At 37.2% G+C, this 20,311-nt stretch overlaps 2 protein-coding genes across 10 annotated transcripts in view; both read left to right on the top strand.

The window, feature by feature from the left end:
• The window catches only part of klc1b (kinesin light chain 1b), a 68,771-nt gene extending 55,725 nt beyond the window's left edge, over nt 1–13,046 (top strand). For all 9 annotated transcript variants that reach the window (XM_059024918.1, XM_059024915.1, XM_059024910.1 and 6 more), the window contains 3 exons: nt 7,837–7,961; nt 8,613–8,670; nt 9,833–13,046. In XM_059024918.1, the coding sequence (XP_058880901.1) occupies nt 7,837–7,961; nt 8,613–8,670; nt 9,833–9,925 (276 nt within the window). In that variant the 3' untranslated portion in view covers nt 9,926–13,046. The remainder of the gene's footprint in view (nt 1–7,836; nt 7,962–8,612; nt 8,671–9,832) is intronic.
• Nucleotides 13,047–14,902: 1,856 nt separating this feature from the next.
• LOC117410920 (lysozyme C-like) lies at nt 14,903–17,812 on the top strand. The gene is made up of 4 exons (XM_034017875.3): nt 14,903–15,106; nt 15,528–15,761; nt 16,598–16,670; nt 17,360–17,812. The coding sequence occupies exons 1-4, from the start codon at nt 14,932–14,934 to the stop codon at nt 17,442–17,444; spliced, it is 567 nt and encodes a 188-aa protein (XP_033873766.3). The 5' UTR covers nt 14,903–14,931; the 3' UTR covers nt 17,445–17,812.
• Nucleotides 17,813–20,311: the final 2,499 nt, after the last annotated feature.

The following is a 20,311-nucleotide window of genomic DNA, read 5'->3' as shown; positions in this document are numbered from 1 at the left end:
TATTGCAGTTAACTCCTCATTTGTAATTTTTTGGAGCATTTTTAACTGGCATCTGATTTTCTCTTCAACTATATTGTCAAGATAACTTACTCTAATTTTGTTAATCGCAAAAGTTAAGAAAACAATACAGCCCTTCAGATGCTTTTATGACAATATAAAATAAGAAACTGAAGCTTAAAAGTGATAAATGTCTTGGTGTTTTCCTCCCCACAGTGGTGATGAAGCTCCGTTTTCTGTGTTGAGCTTTATAGCCGGCGTGTAATTTCACTTCTCTGATTACAGGTCTAACCTGACTGTGCTCAAAGTAGGACACAGCAGCTTGTAGGATTCATTTTTTCCTGTGAAGAAATATTGATTTAGAATGTATCAAATGACATAAATACAGCTTGGGTTCTTCAAAGAAAAATGTATTTGGTACTTACTGGGTTAAAGCGGTGGTTCCTAGTCTGCTTTACACAAGGCCCACCTGTTCAGCTGCAGCCCACTATTAGCACTTCTTAAGAAAAAATGACAATTTAAACACGTTCTAAACCTGTAACACTGTAAATAAATTGTTCTTTTTTCATTTGAATATTATTTATTCTTCATTAGTATTTTATTGTTGCTTTTTGTTATTATATATAAAAAATACACAGACTGCCGTTGATCCAAAGGCCCACAGTTTGGGAACCCCTGGTTTAAAGGACTGTATACCTTTGTATTATTCTGTCTAGGTGGTACAGTGGGTTAATACACTAGTCGGTTATCTGTGGAGACCCAACTCGGATTAGGTCACAAGTGAAATTGGTTCAACAATTATATGGGTTGCTCCCTCACCCCTTCACAGGGGAAGCAGCCTGAGCTGGGGCTGGTCTCTGCATCGCACTGCACAGAAACATTCCATTGTGTCAGAGGTACCTTCCACTTTACTGCTAATATGTGATATATGTTGCTTACATGTGAAAGGTCAAACCCACTGTAATCTGTCACTTATTCTATCCATGCAGTCATGACAGTTGTCTTAACAATTTAAGAAGGGTGAAGTGATGGATGGGGCTGATCCTTTTAATCTGAATCTCAATTTAGAGTAGATTACAGGTGTAAATGAACATGAGGTAAGATTTCAAAAGCACTTTCCAAGCTGGCAATGTGCCACATTCAATACCAGAACACTGAAAATGCCAGTACTCGTGGGGAAAGCTATTCGACAACATCAGAGCTACTGTATAATCTAGATAATGCCTTATTGCTTCATTTAAACCCAGTTTTCTGAAACTATAGGAGATCAAAATGCAAATAGCACAGGCTTATTATTTATTTGTTTCATATTTTCAAAGTGTGTTGGCATACAGCACCCTTTTAAATAAGCACCAAGGCCAGGCTGCACTGGTATTAATCATTTGTTTACTCCACTCTCCAGCTTTCATTTATTGTAAAAGTATTTTCTTTATACATATTTCAGTTAGTCCTAATAAAAAGGAATCGGCAGAAAAAATATCTTGGCTCTTACCATGGCTATCACAATGGCTGTTGAATCAGGCAGTCAATAGACCACATGTACACACACACACACTGACCTTGTGTGTATTCAGTTAGAGAATGACTAACACACACACGCACAAACACACTGACCTTGTGTGTATTCAGTTAGAGTATGACTAACACACACAAACACACTGACCTTGTGTGTATTCAGTTAGAGTATGACTAACACACACGCACACACTGACCTTGTGTGTATTCAGTTAGAGTATGACTAACACACACGCACACACTGACCTTGTGTGTATTCAGTTAGAGTATGACTAACACACACACACACAAACACACTGACCTTGTGTGTATTCAGTTAGAGTATGACTAACACACACAAACACACTGACCTTGTGTGTATTCAGTTAGAGTATGACTAACACACACGCACACACTGACCTTGTGTGTATTCAGTTAGAGTATGACTAACACACACACACACACACACACACACACACTGACCTTGTGTGTATTCAGTTAGAGTATGACTAACACACACACACACAAACACACTGACCTTGTGTGTATTCAGTTAGAGTTTGACTAACACACACACACACTCACACACTGACCTTGTGTGTATTCAGTTAGAGTATGACTAACACACACACACAAACACACTGACCTTGTGTGTATTCAGTTAGAGTTTGACTAACGCACACACGCACACACGCTGGTCACAAACTTTTTAAGCTGCATCTGTGAGAATCAGAATGTTTTTGTTTGCTTTGTTTTTTTTTTTTTAAAGTTTACAGATGTATTACTGATGTATTACTTGATTTTGTGTCTGACAATACTTTCGAAATTATGTTCTTGTCTAGGGGATTCCAAAATACAACATCTGTTAAAACATAAATAATGAAATACAAATAAATACAAAACCTAATTCTGCAAAAAAAAAAAAAAAAAAAAGTATTGTTTTAAAAGCTTATGATCATGTTACATTTCCAGTATGTTGTTTTATTGTATTTACATTGGATGGCATCCATAGTGGTCTATACAATACAACAGTGCCCCCTGCTGGATGGCTAGAGCTACTTGTTTGAACGGCAACCCTGACCTTAAAACAAAAAGAAACCATGGATATATTGAGATCTGTAAACTCACAGATCTCAATATATACAAGTGGAAGCTCCTTAGAGGAGGCAAGGGAGGCAGTGCCTCCTCAAAATTTCAAAGTGTGTATGTATGTAAGACTATTGTTACCGACGGGGCTGTAATGCCCTTAGCAGACACCCTTATCCAGGGCAACTCTTACAAGATATCACATTATTTTTACATACAATTACATTATTTTTTTACACATTATTTTTTACATACAATTACCCATTTATACATTTGGGTTTTTACTGGAGCAATCTAGGTAAAGTACCTTGCTCAAGGGTACGGCAGCAGTGTCCCTCACCAGGGATTGAACCCACGACCCTCCGGTCAAGAGTCCAGAGCCCTAACCAGTACTCCACACTGCTGCCCTATATATATGACCTGGAGTGGAGGGCTGTAGTAGAAGATTATTGACCCGAGGGAAGACTATGTTACCGACGGGGCTGTAATGCCCGAAGCCTCATCAGAGGAGACAAGCCTCTGTTACAAACTCCTATCTGCTTTAACCACAGTACTTGCAATGGCAGATGACTGATACCTGGTTTTAATTGGTGGAGCAACTCAAACCATTCCGCCCCCTGCTGAATCTACCATAACTGTTAAAAAACATCTGGGATGGTAGACAAAAAATAAGTGCACCGCTGCTTGATAGCATGGAAAGCCCCTTGACTGGTTAGTCCCATTAAACCAAAGTTAAAAAGCACCTGTACGGTATGTCATTACTTTGTTGCTCATTTAGCAAATTAAGTCGATAGGATGTGCTTGATTTTTTTTCTGCCTTTCTCCTGCCTTAGCTTTGTTTAGAAAATATTGTATGCAAAGTATGTTATAGTCTTGAAATCTGAATGGTATATCAATGTTGTATACGGTGCATTTCTAAACAAATGAGGCAGTGTGTAACAGTTAAGTATATTAGAATAAACTATGATGAGCTGCTGTTTTCTTTTCTGGAGAAAATGCGTTTAACAGCTGAATTGGGGTAAAGACTGCACCTGCAGATCTCTTGATCTATCTCTACTACTACATACTGGACTTGCCAGCTCTACACCATGTTACTGGATCCTCAGCTGATGCACTATCCTTGCACGATTGCATTGCTAATATGTCACTGTAGATATAACGTGCTGTAGTCCTAACTTGTTGCATCCTAGTTCATATTGTATTTTAGTAGAATTATTTGCACTTACTGTAAACCATACTGTATTTAAATATTAATATTGCAATAAAAGCTTCTGCAAAATAAATATATAAATAATATGAAAAGTGTTGTCAGTCAGAATACAATAATAAGATTCTTTTGCTGCTGGAGGATTAATGGGACCCCCAAGCCCTCTGTCTTTTTTCTGCCTCCCCATTTTTTGCCACCAGTCCCCACTGGTTTACACCACTCATGTGGTTGAATTTCTGAGATCTGGTGCATAGACTTTTGAATCCGCTTGTTCAGCTTATTATTGTGTATTAAAAAAAAGGGAACAGTTGCTCATTGAATCTGTGGATGTTTTAAATCTCTTTCATTTGATCATAAGCTGACCGATTTTCAATAAGACACAGAAAACAAACTACTGCCCAAAGAACATAGTCATCACAGTGAATACTGAATATATTATTATTATTATTATTATTATTATTATTATTATTATTATTATTATTATTATTAGTCCTTTGACATGGTTACAACCCTCAGCCTTTTCATTTTACCTGAAGATTCCCCAGTAGTAGTGCATGTAAGTTAGGAACTATGGACCCTGTTCACAAGCTTTAACTTTTTGTTTTAAGAATTTGAAAAATAAATGTTAAGAATAAAGTACTGTTTGATATTAGTGAACATCAAACTGTATTCTATTAATACTGTGCTGCCTTTGAGTAAATAAAGAGAAAGTGACACCCAAATAAAACGTCTTGGTAGAAAGCAATGGCAGGACGAGGGCTGCTGCGTTCATTGTTGTCAGCAGACAGTCAGCTGTAGGGTTCAGGTTCACCTGTTACTTCAGGTGTTCGGTGTCCTGAGGCAGTAACAATATACAGCTCTGGCCAAAAGTGTTGGATCACCTACAATTTTAAAAGTCATTCGACTTTATGAAGCAATATGAGTTAATTCTATAGAGTGATGCAAAAAGTGATCGCAAGAATTGTAGAAGCATTTTATCATTAATAACTGTTTCAAATGTGCTTTTAAACCAAGCTTGTCAAGTTTGTTAGAGAATTGCTGTAACGCTAACTTGAAATTTGATGACTTCCTCCGAAGAGGAAGCTTCCTGGAGCTGTTGGTTTAAATGGATGGTGGGCTGCACATCTGTTTAATGCTTTAAATATTTTACACACAATACAGTTATAAACAGCCCATCCATCCGGAGACACTGTGTGTGTGTGTGTCTGTATGTTTAACCCTTTAAGGACCAGGATCTTGTTAACACGATTATACTGAAGCAGGCTTCTAGGATCGCGATCGTGTGAACACGATAAAAAAAAAAAAGCACTTTGTTTTGATGACTTACAGGGCCACTGTACTTTGCAGTACAGGCTTGAAACACACATCAATGGATAGGGGAGGGACTGACGTTCTGACATTTCGATTGATGTGACTGAGAGAGGCATTTAGTGTCTAAAGGGCGGAGACAAAAGCAGAAACAAACATCACAGGAACATGTTTGGACCTAATAAAATGGGAAACACTGTAAATCTGATGTATTTGACTTATAATTATATTAGAACATTTATTCTGTCTCGTGTTTTAATATATATGTTTTTACAACATTTATAAATATCAAGAAACGAGTGGATATAAGCAGATACTATTTCATTAACTAAATGTATCAGGTTTTTTTTTCCTTATTACTGATAATAATGGAATGAGTAACTATTATTTTATTTAAAAATATTTATTTTGAGAAAATAATCAAGAGTAGTGTCCTTTATTTCTTATAAAGACCCTGAGAATAAACGTGTATTACCGTATGTCATAGCAATCACTCAGGTGAAACAATGTCTTGTAAATTGCCCAAACATCAGTATTTTTCAACAAAACTTTCAGGAAGTATTGTTATCTCTAAGTAGAATACATAATAAAAAATTACTTAACTTAAAAAGGACACCATTTCCAAGATGCTACTGTAAAAAATAGATTTTCTGTGAATTTTTATAGGAAAAGAGTCAACTACAGTCAAAAAACACATGGTCCTGGGGGAGCATCCCACTGAATAATGCTTGGTCCTGAAAGGGTTGATTCTGCATGTAATCTCCATGATGGAAAATAGTTATTATGATTACACTTGCTTCCACACACGGCATCTGTTTCTTACCACTGTGCGAGCCATGGGGCACTGACCGGGTTTTACAAGGAATTATCAATAATGGTGATGATGATGACAACCTCATAGGAGGCTGTGTGGTCCAGTGGTTAAAGAAAAGTGCTTGTAACCAGGAGGTCCCCGGTTCAAATCCCACCTCAGCCACCGACTCATTGTGTGATCCTGAGGAAGTCACTTGTGCTCCGTCTTTCGGGTGAGATGTTGTTGTAAGTGACTCTGCAGCTGATGCATTGTTCACACACCCTAAGTCGCCTTGGATAAAGGTGTCTGCTAAATAAACAAATGATGATGAATGAGGCATTGATTATTTTGAACTGTAATAGATACAGGTTGAAAAAAACCACCACAAAGGTTTTTAAAATGGATGTGCAAATCTTTTAACTTCAAACAAATTTGACATGCATGCTTTTTAAGGAAACTGTCTGGGCAACATAAAAAAGCAATGCAGTGCATTGTTTACCCGAAACACTCTCACTGAAGGGGTTGTTGAGGAGGAAGGCCTGGTTATTGATGGTAATTCAGTGCCTGCTGTGAGACTTGCAGCTAAGCAGGGGGTGGGTTGATTGTGCCTGACCACTGGACAGGAACTAGACACTAGAATATCAAGAAACATACTAATTGTAGGATTTATTGCATTGGGTAATAATTACTTAAATATAATGACTGGACATTTCCCTGAAGTGAATGCAAACCACCATAACAGTATTATAATGATGTATTTTTAGATTTTGCAGCTTGTTTTGTTAAATTATTAATTACTAATAGCTAGAGCAAAATCTGGAACAATATTTCTGTTTATGTTTGTATTGAATTACATGTCATCAGCTAGGGCGGGCAGGGATAGAGGATTTTCTGGATGAATTGAATAGAATCTTGTTTACCAGCTTTTAAAATGAACACTTGCCTATTTCTGCATTAAGGATATGGGAAACAATTATAATCCATTGTCACTTTCCACAAACACTTTGTAGTATGATGAAGACCATCTATACCAGCACATCTCTGATGTGTTCCCTTCTGATAGTTTAAAGTAGTTTTTTCATTATGTACTAATACTGTAGATCTTCCCACACTGATCACCAAGGATACTGGGGTACAGAACTGATTCTTCACTTGTATATACAGAGGCCAATCGCATTTTAATCACAAAGTAACCAGTTAATGATGGTAAATTGTTCAAGAACATTCTTGCTACTTACTGTTGCTAAAACCTATCTACTACTGTATGCTTGTCAGGAGCTGGTGTCACAAACAAGCACAGCCTGCATCATCAACTCCGAGTATGAATATGCTTGACTGGGCACATGCTTGACTGATGCTGCTTATCGTAGACGCACCTGAGTGTCTCCCAATCATGGGCTGAGTGGAGCTCCTCCAGTCCAGCACACAGGGTGACACAAAGTCAAGATGACAAATGATACATCCAATGTCTTTATCAGAGCTCTGGTTATTATCTAATGGATGGGCAGCAGTGTGGAGTAGTGGTTAGGGCACTGGACTCTTGACCGGAGGGTTGTGGGTTCAATCCCCAGTGGGGGACACTGCTGTTGTACCCTTGAGCAAGGTACTTTACCTAGATTGCTCCAGTAAAAACCCAACTGTATAAATGGGCAATTGTATGTAAAAATAATGTGATAACTGTATAATGTGAAATAATGTATAATGTGATATCTTGTAATAATTGTAAGTCGCCCTGGATAAGGGCGTCTGCTAAGAAATGAATAATAATAATAATAATGCACTAAAAGTGATACCAGATCTTTGGTATAGCTGATGCATGATATCAAAAAGGATGGTGATTGTGTTTAATGCCACAATATACAGTGTACAGCAGACAGCAACAAAAGTGATTGTAAAGTAATGCAGTCATTTTCTCTCAGTTCTGACTGTGTTCCACCTTGTCTCTGTTCAGGACGGCAGTGGGGCCCTGCGCAGAAGTGGGTCTCTGGGGAAACTCAGAGATGTTCTCCGGAGGAGCAGTGAGATGCTGGTGAAGAAACTGCAAGGAAACGGACCTCCGGAACCACGAAACACAAAGTGGGTTATTCAAACTGGGGAGGAGCTGCTTTGAAAAAACACCAAGCTTTCATTTTCTACAGCTTTAATAAGCTTGTCCTCTTTCACATATGTATGATTTCGTATTGCTATCTCTCTGGAGACAATACAGTACAATGAAAACATTAGTATATAATCTGTGATTTTTGAAAAAAATGTTTTTAAGTTAAGAATACTTTGGAATTATTATTATTATTATTATTATTATTATTATTATTATTATTATTTACAATGTGTTAAAATACAGCACAAATCAAATACAATTTATTTCATTTTCTAGCTTTTGAATAAAGAAGCCATTTACAAAAAAAAAAAAAAATCTTATCCCATCCCTAACTATCAAATTCAATACATTTTAACAGTGGCGGATCTAACTGTGTGGATTATAAACATTGGTGTATTTCTGTACGTGCAAACCTGTAAAATCCCAGAAAGGTATTTGTTATAACAGTATTTAGATCGGTCACCTTTTAGATCAACTGAAGAGACTGTCCAGTCTGTTCTAGAAACTGCAGATATGGTTTGTTTTTAAATGAAGTTTTCACTGTGCTTCTAAACAGACTATATTACATATTGTGTTTATCACATGTTGGGTTATTTTGGTAATTATTTACTTTATTTTATTTCCTCCAGCATGAAACGTGCTGCCTCTCTGAACTACTTGAATAAAACCAGCGATGACTCTTTCCAGGTTCGTGCTTCGCTGAACCTTCCTTTCAACCCATGAAACTGAACAGCATGTTTACAGTTACAGTAATGTAGTTACGAGCACCCTCCAGCGATGATCATGCCAGCTTTGAGAAAAACAGAATTCTCTATTTGATCGTAAAGACTGTACAACTGTAAATCTAACTTATTATAAATCGTGTTTTAATTAAATATCTTTAGAATTTAAGTGAGTTGGTATTCGTGCACGAAGGACATGAAGTGGCAAAAATAATGTACTGTAAAACTTACATTGTTTTTTATGAAAATGTTCTTTGTGAATAATTTGAACTAGTGTATATTCTGAAATTGTATCTCAATAACAAAACGTAGCATGATTCTTTCAGAGGCAAAGTACATACAGCTGGAACAGTTTGAGTCAGAACATGGTTCACGGTGACTGTGCACAAAATTTAACAATCAGTCATTGTGGGAGCAAGGACCTGGTTCTATAGCTGTATTGTTTGTAAAGCGCCACAGACGTTACTGTGCACCCAGAGCTGTGTTATTACTGCATTAGAAACCCTGAGAATTCAACAGTGAACAATGTACTACAGCTGCACAAAACCATTCTCCAATTATTATTATTATATGTTTATTTAGCAGACGCCTTTATCCAAGGCAACTTAGAGACTAGGGTGTGTGAACTATGCGTCAGCTGCAGAGTCACTTACAAAAACGTCTCACTCGAAAGACTGAGCACAAGGAGGTTAAGTGACTTGCTCAGGGTCACACAGTGAGTCAGTGGCTGAGGTGGGATTTGAACCGGGGACCTTCTGGTTACAAGCCCTTTTTTTTAACCACCAGACCACACAGTCTTCTAATCGGATAAGCTGTCCACAGGTGAGGGCCATTGGTGTTGATAGGGCTAATTTACCATTCCAAGTGAAATGAGTAAAGAAGCAGCTGCTTGGATTTGTTATGATTGCTGCTCTTCTTGGATTCTGTGGATCAGATGTTATTCAGTTATTTCACTTGGAATGGTAAATTAGCCCTGTCAACACCAATGACCTGCTTAACTGAATAAGCATTGTGCAGCACGACAACATACACATCTTTTTTTTTTTTTTTCATTTATTTATTTTTTAAATCGGCTAGCAATTTACAGACTTTTTTTTTTCTTCTTTCTTTCTTTGTTTTATTCCCAGGGTCCCGAGAGGGGGAGGCTGGCAGAGAGGCGGGGGCTGAGCTCCAGCACTGTGGATCTTTCACACCACGACTCTCTCTACAGCACCAACTGACACGCAGCTTTCCTTCCAGCACCACTTCCCGAGGAACGATTCATGTTTTTAAGAGCCTAAAGAAAAGACTTGTTTTTATGTTTTCGTGTAGCTGACCAGACGCCGACCCCACTGTCTTCTGTTGTCCTGTGAATGTGTTGTGTGAACTACCAGCAGAGTGGACTGGGCTTGCAGGCCTGGGTATGCCCAGCCAGCATCAGAACTTCTGCAAACTGTTTTGCACTGAACCTAAGCTTTAAGTAGAGAGAGTGCAATTCAGCCTCATTGTGTAAACCTTGCTGTTTAAACCCTAGCCCTGATTAGTAACTCTTATGGCTTCTGTGCTCCTCTTCTCCTGTTCATACAGAAAGGGCATTGATATACTGCCGATGAGAAAGGGGAGCTGTGCTATTGTGAGAAACAGGTTATGCTTAAAATGCTATCAAGAGTAGGTACAATTGTGCACACTGAAGCAAACAGGGTGAAAGGTTGTACCACTGCTTGTAGGCAGTGTGTGCATTTGAGAAGAAGTGAATGCAACCCCCTGGCAGCATTTTAAAGATCATTTTACTGTACTACATGGTACACAGTGCCGGAACAGAAAATCAAGAGCTGTTGTTAAAAGCCTTCGCGTGGTTTATGTTATTAAAAGCTAATGGGCTAAGCTCCCACCATTTGTGGCTTTGAGTGTCTTGAACCATTCTAGGTTTTGTACAAAAGAGTGGTTTTCAAGGAGTTGGTATGCATGGTTGGAAATCAAGTTAGGTGATTCTAGAAATGTTGGAAATAAAAAAAAAAAATAAAAATAAAAAAAAAAGAATAGTTATAGGCTGAACGATTATTTTACTTTTCATATTCCTTTTAGCATTAAAAGGTCTGCATTAATTTTAGGTCTTATGTTGGCATGAAATAACAGTAGCCCATCTGGAATATATATATATATATATATATATATATATATATATATATATATATATATATAATTGCTTTCTGAAAAATTTTAAGGAATTCTTTTTAGCTGAAAAATGCCTTCATATTTTAAGCCTCCTTTTCTGTGAATTTATGTAAATGGGGGGTCTAATTTTAGAAACCAAACAGTGCTTTTTAAAATCTTATTAGCAGTTATTGAGATTTGCAATAGCATCTTTGGTCCTCTGATCGTTTTGCATAAAATATTAGTTCTTTGCTTACGGGATATGCAGATTTGTCAAATACCACACCACAGATTTAAAAGTACTGCCTCCCAGTACCTTCTCACTTCCTGTTCTCACTTATGAGGCCTTGTGTTGTTGTAGCACAAGAATGGATCTGGTAATAGGGAGAGAGGCCGTTTGAATCATTAGTGTGGCACTTGAAAAATATGCAGATCTCAAAGGGGAAAAAAAAGTCTTGGTTACCTGGACCCAGAACAATAAGAAACAATACAGATAAACCCATCAGACACACGTGTACACAGAGCACAGGGATACGCGATAAGGACACCGTTTTCATACAGTATGTTCTGGAAGGCAGATTGTGTCACAGAGGATGCACAGAACGAGTTGCAATGGAATACATGCAGATAATGTACACATGCAGAGGCAGGCGTTTGTATATGTTGAATTCCTCTTTTAGATTCCGTAGTTGTGACACTTGTATTGTTGGCTGTCAAAATCAGGGTATTATGCATACACATTGGTCTGTTGGGTCACATAACACATCACATTAGTACACGTGCTAACATTCTCTTGTTAGGGCAGCTGTTTACCAAGTATAACTTCCATTTACACTACAGATTATGCAATTGTACTTGTGTAGAAATACGCACATTTGATTGAATGAAAAGGAAGCCATTCGATTGTGAATCCTGTTTTAATACTTTATGGGGAGTAATGGGCACCTCCTGGTTTATATTAGTGTTGTGGATGAGAATAAATACAATGGCATAAGATCTGAATCCGGAGTGATTCTCAGGGTCTTTTAAACAGACATGTCCAATGAAAGTGAAATGCGCCGCTGGGGTTAGGGGTTCTCATGCTGTTGCTACACAGCACTTCTCATGCAGATATGACATGACAGAAGGTCTAGGTTATGCATACAGCTGGCCACAGTAAACTACAGCCAGGTCAAAACCTAGTTGCAGTGGAGTGGAGCAAACGCTCAGGGGCCATTGTGTGGGGGAGAGCAACGTGGTGTAAATCCAAACTATGCAATATGGGGTTCTGGCCGCTGTAGTTGACCTGCTACTGCTGAAAATTAAAATACTTTAAAATTGGATTGAAATGCCTGGTTTAGTTGCTTTAGTAAAACTGATATGGTTGAAAAATAAATTGTTTACACCTTCTGCCATGTATGTATATAATCCAGTGATGTGTGAATATGCACATGATGATTTTTACTTTAGTGGTATTGGTGGAGGGTGGGGGCTGTATTGTTAACTCTTTCAGAATCGTACAATGTGCAATCAGTATATATTTTATTTTCAGTTCAGATTTTGACAGAAATAAATACATTCAAATCAAATTAATTTGGAAAGCGCTACATATGGTACGAATTTAAAGCATTAAAAATCAAGCCTAAAATATTGGTAATTTGCTAAATGTAGTTAAATGTATATTCTTGAATTAATAATTTTCCTTCCTTACAAATGTCTTCATTGGAAACGCTGTGCTTTTCATACGTTTGCTGCTCCAAGCTTAAGGGACTGTACCTTTTAGGGTTCATTAAAATATTTTCTTTCAGAAGTAACACTTTGTATAATAGACCATATCCTACTAACACATAGAAACTGTTACTGGGGCCTGTTTGTATCTAAAGAAAATGCCTTCACATGTTTATGTGCTTGGTATGAAGCCAGTACCAGAACTTGGAGGCTTTCAAATGTACCAGGACAATTAGTTCATTACAAATGGATGGTAATCTTAAAAAACAGACCTCTCCTGAAAGTCTCAATCCCTTAAAGCACGGTCTGGCTCTTGTCTGAAATAGTATTGCTGCGTTTATTCATGTTTGCTCAGGGTCAGCTTCCATTTCATGCAATCCTAAAGGTGTTTTATTTTTGTTAATTTTTTTTTTTTTTTTTTTTTTTTTTTTACCATGATACCGAATGATCTTACTGGCATGTTAAACTGTTTAACTCAATAAATTATGAACCTGTCATTTATTATGTCTTCTGTCTGCAATTCTTTTATTCTTAAAGATTATTAGAAAAGAGCAAAAAGTAGTATTTTGGCCACAGGGGACACCATAACCATTATAACCCCCACCATGTCATTTTCAGGTTCCCGTACGTTGAAGTGCTACAAACCTACACATCAGACTGTATGTGTTACATACATTCATTTGTAGATAGTTGTTGTCTCTTTTCGTCAGTGTGTTTATTTTGCTGTCGATTCACAAGACTGTAACCGTATCACACAAACACATACAGTGCTTTCTTTTTACACCACACACCCAAAACCAACAGTTTGTTTAGAACTCTGCTCCAAATCAACACACAGAATCACAGGGAGGTTCCAAATGGGGAGATTCCAGGACCGTATTACTAACATTTATTTCATTTTATCTAGGGTATTATATGTACAGCATGGCTCTTGATGTAGAGACCGCTTTTTGGCCTGGCCTGTTTTAAATGGTATTCCGCCAGAATATGGTTTGCTTGGTTATAACTAAGCCAATACCCCAGAAACTGATATGATCAAAGATTAATACTGTAAGCAAGACAGAAGTGATCTCCAAACAAAAAAAGAAACATTCCATTATAAATTCTGCATGAAGGATAGACAAAGGCCATTTTTGGGCTCACCAATAAGGATCACAGTGTATCCAAATCATGCTGCTTGTCTTCCTGTTCCCACAATACACCATTAATCTCCAGCACTAGCATTGTTACTGAAGGGCACTGTACATACTACAAAGCTAAAAGAGGAATTCACGTTTCCTGGTGAACACTCCCTGGAGAAATGTAGTCCCCAGTTGATTATGACCCATGATGTGTGATAAAAAAATATAAGAACAATCTGAATTATATTTAAAATAAATGACAACTGAGGATGGTCACAATTTGATCGAAACATTTGCACGTAGCATTGCTTTTTGTCTGTACTTCCTTTAATAAAGAACATTGATTGGCATTATAGTGATTCCTGTTTCCACTTCAGGGTTTTCAGTGTGCAGATTCTTCCATACATCAGCTATCTGAAAATATATTGCTGCAATTCAGAAAACGCAGGATGAAGAAAATGGCATTTGTTTCTCGTAAATGTTATTTACTGCTTCGTAGACGGAAATGACATTGCAAAGTTTTTATTTTTTATTATTAGGAATGGAAAGCATTAAATAGAAGTTGCATGACTATTACAGAAAAGAACATGCATCGTGATACTTTACACACAAATTGTCTGAAATTGTATATATATATATATATATATAATTAATAGAATTAACTGAGTTATTTGTTGCAAAAAAATTATATAGCTGCTAACAGCCTACAATAGAATGATAGAAAACAGCAGTGTGAAATTTCTTTTAATGTCTGCTATCTGAGCAACCCTTTAAGAAGTGAAGTCTTCTTTAAGGCTACAGTATTGCAGGTTAAAGTTTAGCACATTCATGACCAGGCATCTTCTCATATCAATCTTAGATTGCATTGTGCATGAATACACTGGGAGGCCAAAGTACTCAACAATTTCAAAGCTTGACATCAGAAAAGAGTATTATTTACAGAAAAGAACAAAACTGAATAAAACCTGATCACATGTCTCCCTATTAGTTGAAAGGCTCTTAGATGTGGCTTCTATATATAATGAAAGACAAATACGAACTTTTGCTAAACTTTCTCTTGATGACGAAAAAAAACACAGACAATGGCATGCGCTGGACACGCAAAGCAAATGATATATTTTTAAATGTCACAACAACCTCCCCTTAAAAATAACAAAAAGCAAAAGGAATGCGATCACTGGGGTTGGGCGGGAGGGGTGGGAGTGCTCAGTTGTATATAAAGGGGTCGTCCCGGTGCCAGAGCATCAGACACTTTCCAGGGAACAATGAAGACCTTCCTTTTTGTATCCGCAGCAGCTCTGCTGGCCATAGTGGCAGTCCTGCCACCCAGCACTGACGCCAAGGTGTTTACCAAGTGTGAGCTGGCATCCCAACTGAAGGCTAAAATGCCACAAATGGGACCTGGAGGCAATAAGAAGATGCAGGAAATGCTTGCCAAAGGTCAGTATTCTGTTTTGTTTTAATAACAATAGCCATGCTCGGACACCCTCTCCACTCCAGCGCTGTCCTGCTTCTACCCAGCTGTGAGGATAGTAATCAGGTTATGTGATTTGCACAAGCTGGGGTGATCCAATCCTACTTAAATCTACAGCAATTGTGTAAGAAATGTAAAATTCGATCAAACATAGCGCCCTACGTCGTAGGCAAATCGACTCCTCAATATGACTTTTTGAATGGCAATTTGCCCATAGTTGAAAAAACAAATAAGGAAAAATGCACTACAATAATATATGCTTGTGTTCCATTTGAAATTAAAATAAATACCTTTTATAGCTTATTTCATTGCTGGTTATAGGGTGTAAAGGTTGAACTTTTATGTGGTGCACTAATTATAAATATTCCTTCTCCATATTTTCTTTAGTGATTTGCAAGGCGGAAACGACTGGCTTCAACACCAGTGCTGTGAACCCTGCTGGTCTCCCTGGTTTCAACCCTCCTCGACCCCCTCCTTCCAAACCTGCTGGACTCCCTAAGATCCTCTCTGATAAGAACCACGGCAAGATACCAGGCTTTGACAATCTGTTGGGCATCTTCCAACTCCCCAGCCAATTGGTCTGCAATAATAAGATGAGCTTGTGCAAGCTTGACTGCAGCAGTAAGTAGATATCTTTGAAGTATTTTATCTCTTTTTTTCTTGGGTGGGATGCATCTCTGCAGTGAGTTATAACCAAGGGGAATTAACATGTTAGTGGGTTCTTAGAAACAGTTAATTACAACCTTTAAACACTGTCAACACTGGTGGCCTTTGGGTTTGGTATACATTGCTGTTAATGCCTTAATCAATTTGCATAACCTATATATATATATATATATATATATATATATATATATATATATATATATATATATATATATATATTATATAATTATACACACATCCATACCAATATGTATAATATATGTACTGTTCTATTGTGCATCCTAATCGATTAAATTAAGAACAACTGTAGGACTGTGATTTGTTTTCCAGTGGGGACCATGTCATTTCTTCTCTAAAACAGAAAATGATGTTCTAGGATTGAGAATGACAGATAATATTTCGCCATTCAAAAAGTCAAAGCATTCTGATCATTACATTGGACAAACACTTGGTCACACTTTTGGCACCCAAAAGCAGAGAATGACTTGAATACAGTACTACTTTGTAATACTGGAACCATAGGCAAGAGACTGTGCAATGTGTGCAATGGCATTACAGGGCCAATTGGATCATGCCACATTATAACATGTACCACAGTAAAATGGGATGGCTTTTATCAAGGGAGCACTATTAAAAGGCTGTGTGCTTCAGTTCTATATGGTTTGGTAAGCTTGTTACTTGAAAATATTTCCTGGGGAAAATCCTGAAAGGGTTTTTTTTAAACCAAACAAAAAGTATTTTCCAGAGAAGTCAGAATTAGATGTGTTTTTTTGTCTTTTTCTTTTATTAAGAACTGATTGATGATGACATCACCGATGACATTGCTTGCATGAACAAGATTGTTTTTCAGTTCAAAGGCAAGGGGTGAGTACTGTTGTGTGACATCATTGAACGGAGGCTGATCGGTGTTTCCCCAGGTCTGTTCTGGAACATTCCCAGCACAGCTGCAGTACTTCTTAGGTTCTGATCAGGGACACAACAAAGACCATGCTAGATCACAGTACCCAGATCCCTAGCCAAGGTCTGACATCAGAGTACCAGAGGAGTCCCAGTCTGAACGTGCACAAACTGTTATCAATTGTTAAAACAGAGGACGTTATCGCATTTTTTAACTTGTGGGTTTCTAGATTGTGACTTGTCTTCTCATTGTGTAGGTTTAGTAGTAAGCAACGTCAGCATTAGGGTCAGATGTTAATGACTTTCTCAGTTCGGCGAAAATTGTCATGACAATCACATTTATCTTAAATTACGTTTTATCTGCCATCTATTATGGTGACTTTATTTCTAATTAGTAGTTATCTCTCTCTCATCTACCATTATTCTTTTTTTTTTGTCTGTCAGCTTTTTAAAATAAAGGCATACCCCAAATATCCCCAACAATAGAGAGGGGACTGAATTAAATGCCCAATTAGATTATATGGAACCAATTTTAAACCCCATTTTTGTACAAAGTAGGTTGTTGTTTCAAAACGACATATTATATTTACACCGAGTGGGTTTAATGACTGTAAATTACCAGAATATTTAGCAGTCTCTTAAACCCTCTTTTTCAGGCCTGGTCCTCAGTTTGAAGAGGAGTGCTCTGGGATCGACGCGTCTTCCTATCTGTCTGAGTGCAACCTGTCACCAGCAGTCTGAAGCCAAGAACCAGCTTAGAGCATCTTTCTTCTTTCTTTCTAAACCGAGCTGTCCCATAATGTCCTGGTAACAACACCAGCCAGCTGTTAACAGATGGATAACTGTTTGTTGTCTAAAATGATACACCGTTAGACAATTTCTGCAACAGAACTGAGACAGCGACATGCTTGTATACTGTAAATCATTTGTGATCATGGTTTTAATATTCTAGTTCACTGTTACTTTATAGGGCAACTGTGTCTGCTGTAAATGCAATGTTGAAATCTGTACTTCCAAACATCTATCAGTTATTATGACACTGGGAACAGGTACAATCGTCTGTGACTTTCACTTCTTTTGCATTTTTATTTCAATAAAGCTTCATGAAAAATTAAGTACAGTTTTGAGTACAGTTTGTTTTATTTTTAATTGCAACAGTATGCAAATTCCTTTTTATAAATATTTTGACATGCTGTGTACAATATTCTATAGGGTAACACCTTTGTTTCAATTCTTGTTCCAAAAGATGTCCTGTCCTATGCTGCTTATGGGAATTTGTCAATGCCCACATTTCTTATGTCTTGAGTCTCATAATACTATAGAAGGATTGACTGCTCCTGCTAATGCCAGCTTTATTTATTTATTGCATTTATATAGCGCTTTTTATACAAAACTATCGCAAAGCACTGTACAGTACATAGCAGAAAAAAAAGAACAAACCACACTACATTTGTATAGCATGTCACACACACAACTGCCACAATCAGCCCATTTAAATAACATATTTAAATAACAGGATGCACATAATACAAAAGCAGCAATTTTAAAGTTACATTAAAAACCACTAAGATAGAAAGACATTTTATAAAAGTGCATTTTTAGTCTTGACTTGAAAACGGTAATGGTCCCAGCTTCCCTGACAAATGAAGGCAGAGCATTCCATAATTTAGGAGCTCTACAAGAAAAAGCCCTACCTTCCATGTTGCTTTTGTTGACCCTAGGAATAACCAGCAACCAGGAATAAAAAGGCACGTTTTCACAGAGGAATATAATAATGTTAACTACTCAATTCATTTAAGTGCTCCTGCCTGTAACTAATGTATTATTTTCATTCCTCTCAGAAAGTTAGCCTTTGCTTCCTTTGCACTTGCTTAAAAAAGGGACCCTTGTTATTTTCAGGATTAAAGAAACACAAAAGTGAATAATTCTGTCCTCTGTGAAGTGTGAATTCTATTTAAAATAAACATTATTTCCAGTTGTACTTTATCTATTCTCTGAAACTCACATTTTCAGAGTACACAGCCCCTTATAGAACGTACCATATTAAAAGCATAGTGTAAGGATGTTAATGCTAAGGTAAACATCGTAAAGCGCAGAGAGGCATGGTAAAACAGCAAAAAGCATGGTAGAAAACTGCAAAATTACTGTACAAATTTAAACTTTTATAAGGGAGCTCCCTTAGCATTTTCAGTGGTTGAAACAGGAAAGAGAAACACATCACTTATCTGGAGAATATCTCCCGACTCCAGCCAAGATTAAAAAGTAGAGAAAAACTGCTGAAACTAAATACAGGACCGGATTTCTGGCTAAATCAAGGGTAATGCCAGATTAACGTGAACTAGGTTTGAACTCTGTAGCACAACTTTTTTTAAATTATGTTTTCAACGTCAACCATGGCCTAGTAGTGCGCTTAGCTTGAGATTTCTTTTTCATAGTTTTATTTTTATGATGTTTGCAGTCAATTTGAATGTTTTTATTGTACACACTTAAATACTGTTTTGTATTTTGTAGACTCCGCATTGCAGCTTGGTTGTAGTTGCCAGTCATAGACATCTGCATAAGCTTGCTCAGCCGAAGAGTATTCTTTATAAGTAAGTGCTAGCACCATCTAGTGATAACATACCGTATTGGCAGCAGCACAGAAGGAAACTCAATCCACAGTTGTTGTTCACTAGATGGCGCTGGCGCTTCCTAAAATAAAGACATTTTGGCTGTTACACATGTCTATGGCTGGCAGCCAGAACTAAAGATAAGCTTCTGAACTCAAACGACCTTAAACATTTACTTATTTGAATAATAAACACTGTATTTGAGTAATAGCAATAAGGAAGTATGGAAACAACATAAAACGTTAAAGGCATCGTCATTTTTAGCTACTTAATCTTTAAAGTTACATAAAAGAGAGGCATTGACATTGAAACTTTTCTTAGAAACGTTTGTCTAATGTGTATAACCAAACTAAAGTTACTTGTATTAGTCAGTACGATGTGATACTGACGAATCTATTCAGCTGGCATTTCTTTAACCCTCTTTGTCTAATCCCGGAGCTTTACAGGACTCTGTGCATCTTTACAAGAATCTCATCAGTGACAGTTACCTGCTTTAGCCGGTGAAACCAACATGCCATTAGTAGGGCTACTGATTTTCCATTCTGGGGAATAGCAATTTCTGTTTTTAAAAATGACCATTTCTGTTTTTTCCCACTTTTTATCAATTTATTGATAATTAAACACAAGATCTGAGCATAAATATAATGTTGATAGATAAAATAAGTAAATTAATAAATATCACCACAATTGTTATTTTTTTTATTTTTTTTATTTTTTATTAAAGCCATGCTTTTCAATAGGACTCTTGTTGCTGTAATATTAAGTAAAGCACCCGAAGACATGTCATAATGTTTATAGACATCACTTGGCTCATTGCTGGCATTAAAATAAGCAAGAAAACCTAAGAATTATATTACAACTGTTCAGAAAACAAAATGTCCAACACAGTTGTGAGAATCATATTTACAGTCTTTCATTCTAAAATGTATTGACAATGTCGACCCAGGGGACTTTTTCGACCTGAAAAAAGAAACAAGGACCAAGGGTCACAAATGGAGA

This window comes from Acipenser ruthenus, chromosome 6, assembly GCF_902713425.1.
Source record: "Acipenser ruthenus chromosome 6, fAciRut3.2 maternal haplotype, whole genome shotgun sequence".
Classification (NCBI taxonomy): Eukaryota; Metazoa; Chordata; class Actinopteri; order Acipenseriformes; family Acipenseridae; genus Acipenser; species Acipenser ruthenus.
The sequence above is the reverse complement of the archived record's forward strand: the minus strand, read 5'-3'. Positions and strand labels throughout refer to the sequence as shown.

Excerpts from the sequence above, each read along its gene's own strand:
- LOC117410920 (XM_034017875.3), top strand. The coding sequence starts at position 14,932 with ATGAAGACCTTCCTTTTTGTATCCGCAGCAGCTCTGCTGGCCATAGTG. Across the intron at positions 15,762-16,597 it reads GTGCAAGCTTGACTGCAGCA|AACTGATTGATGATGACATC; the intron begins GTAAGTAGATAT and ends TCTTTTATTAAG. Across the intron at positions 16,671-17,359 it reads TTTCAGTTCAAAGGCAAGGG|GCCTGGTCCTCAGTTTGAAG; the intron begins GTGAGTACTGTT and ends CCTCTTTTTCAG.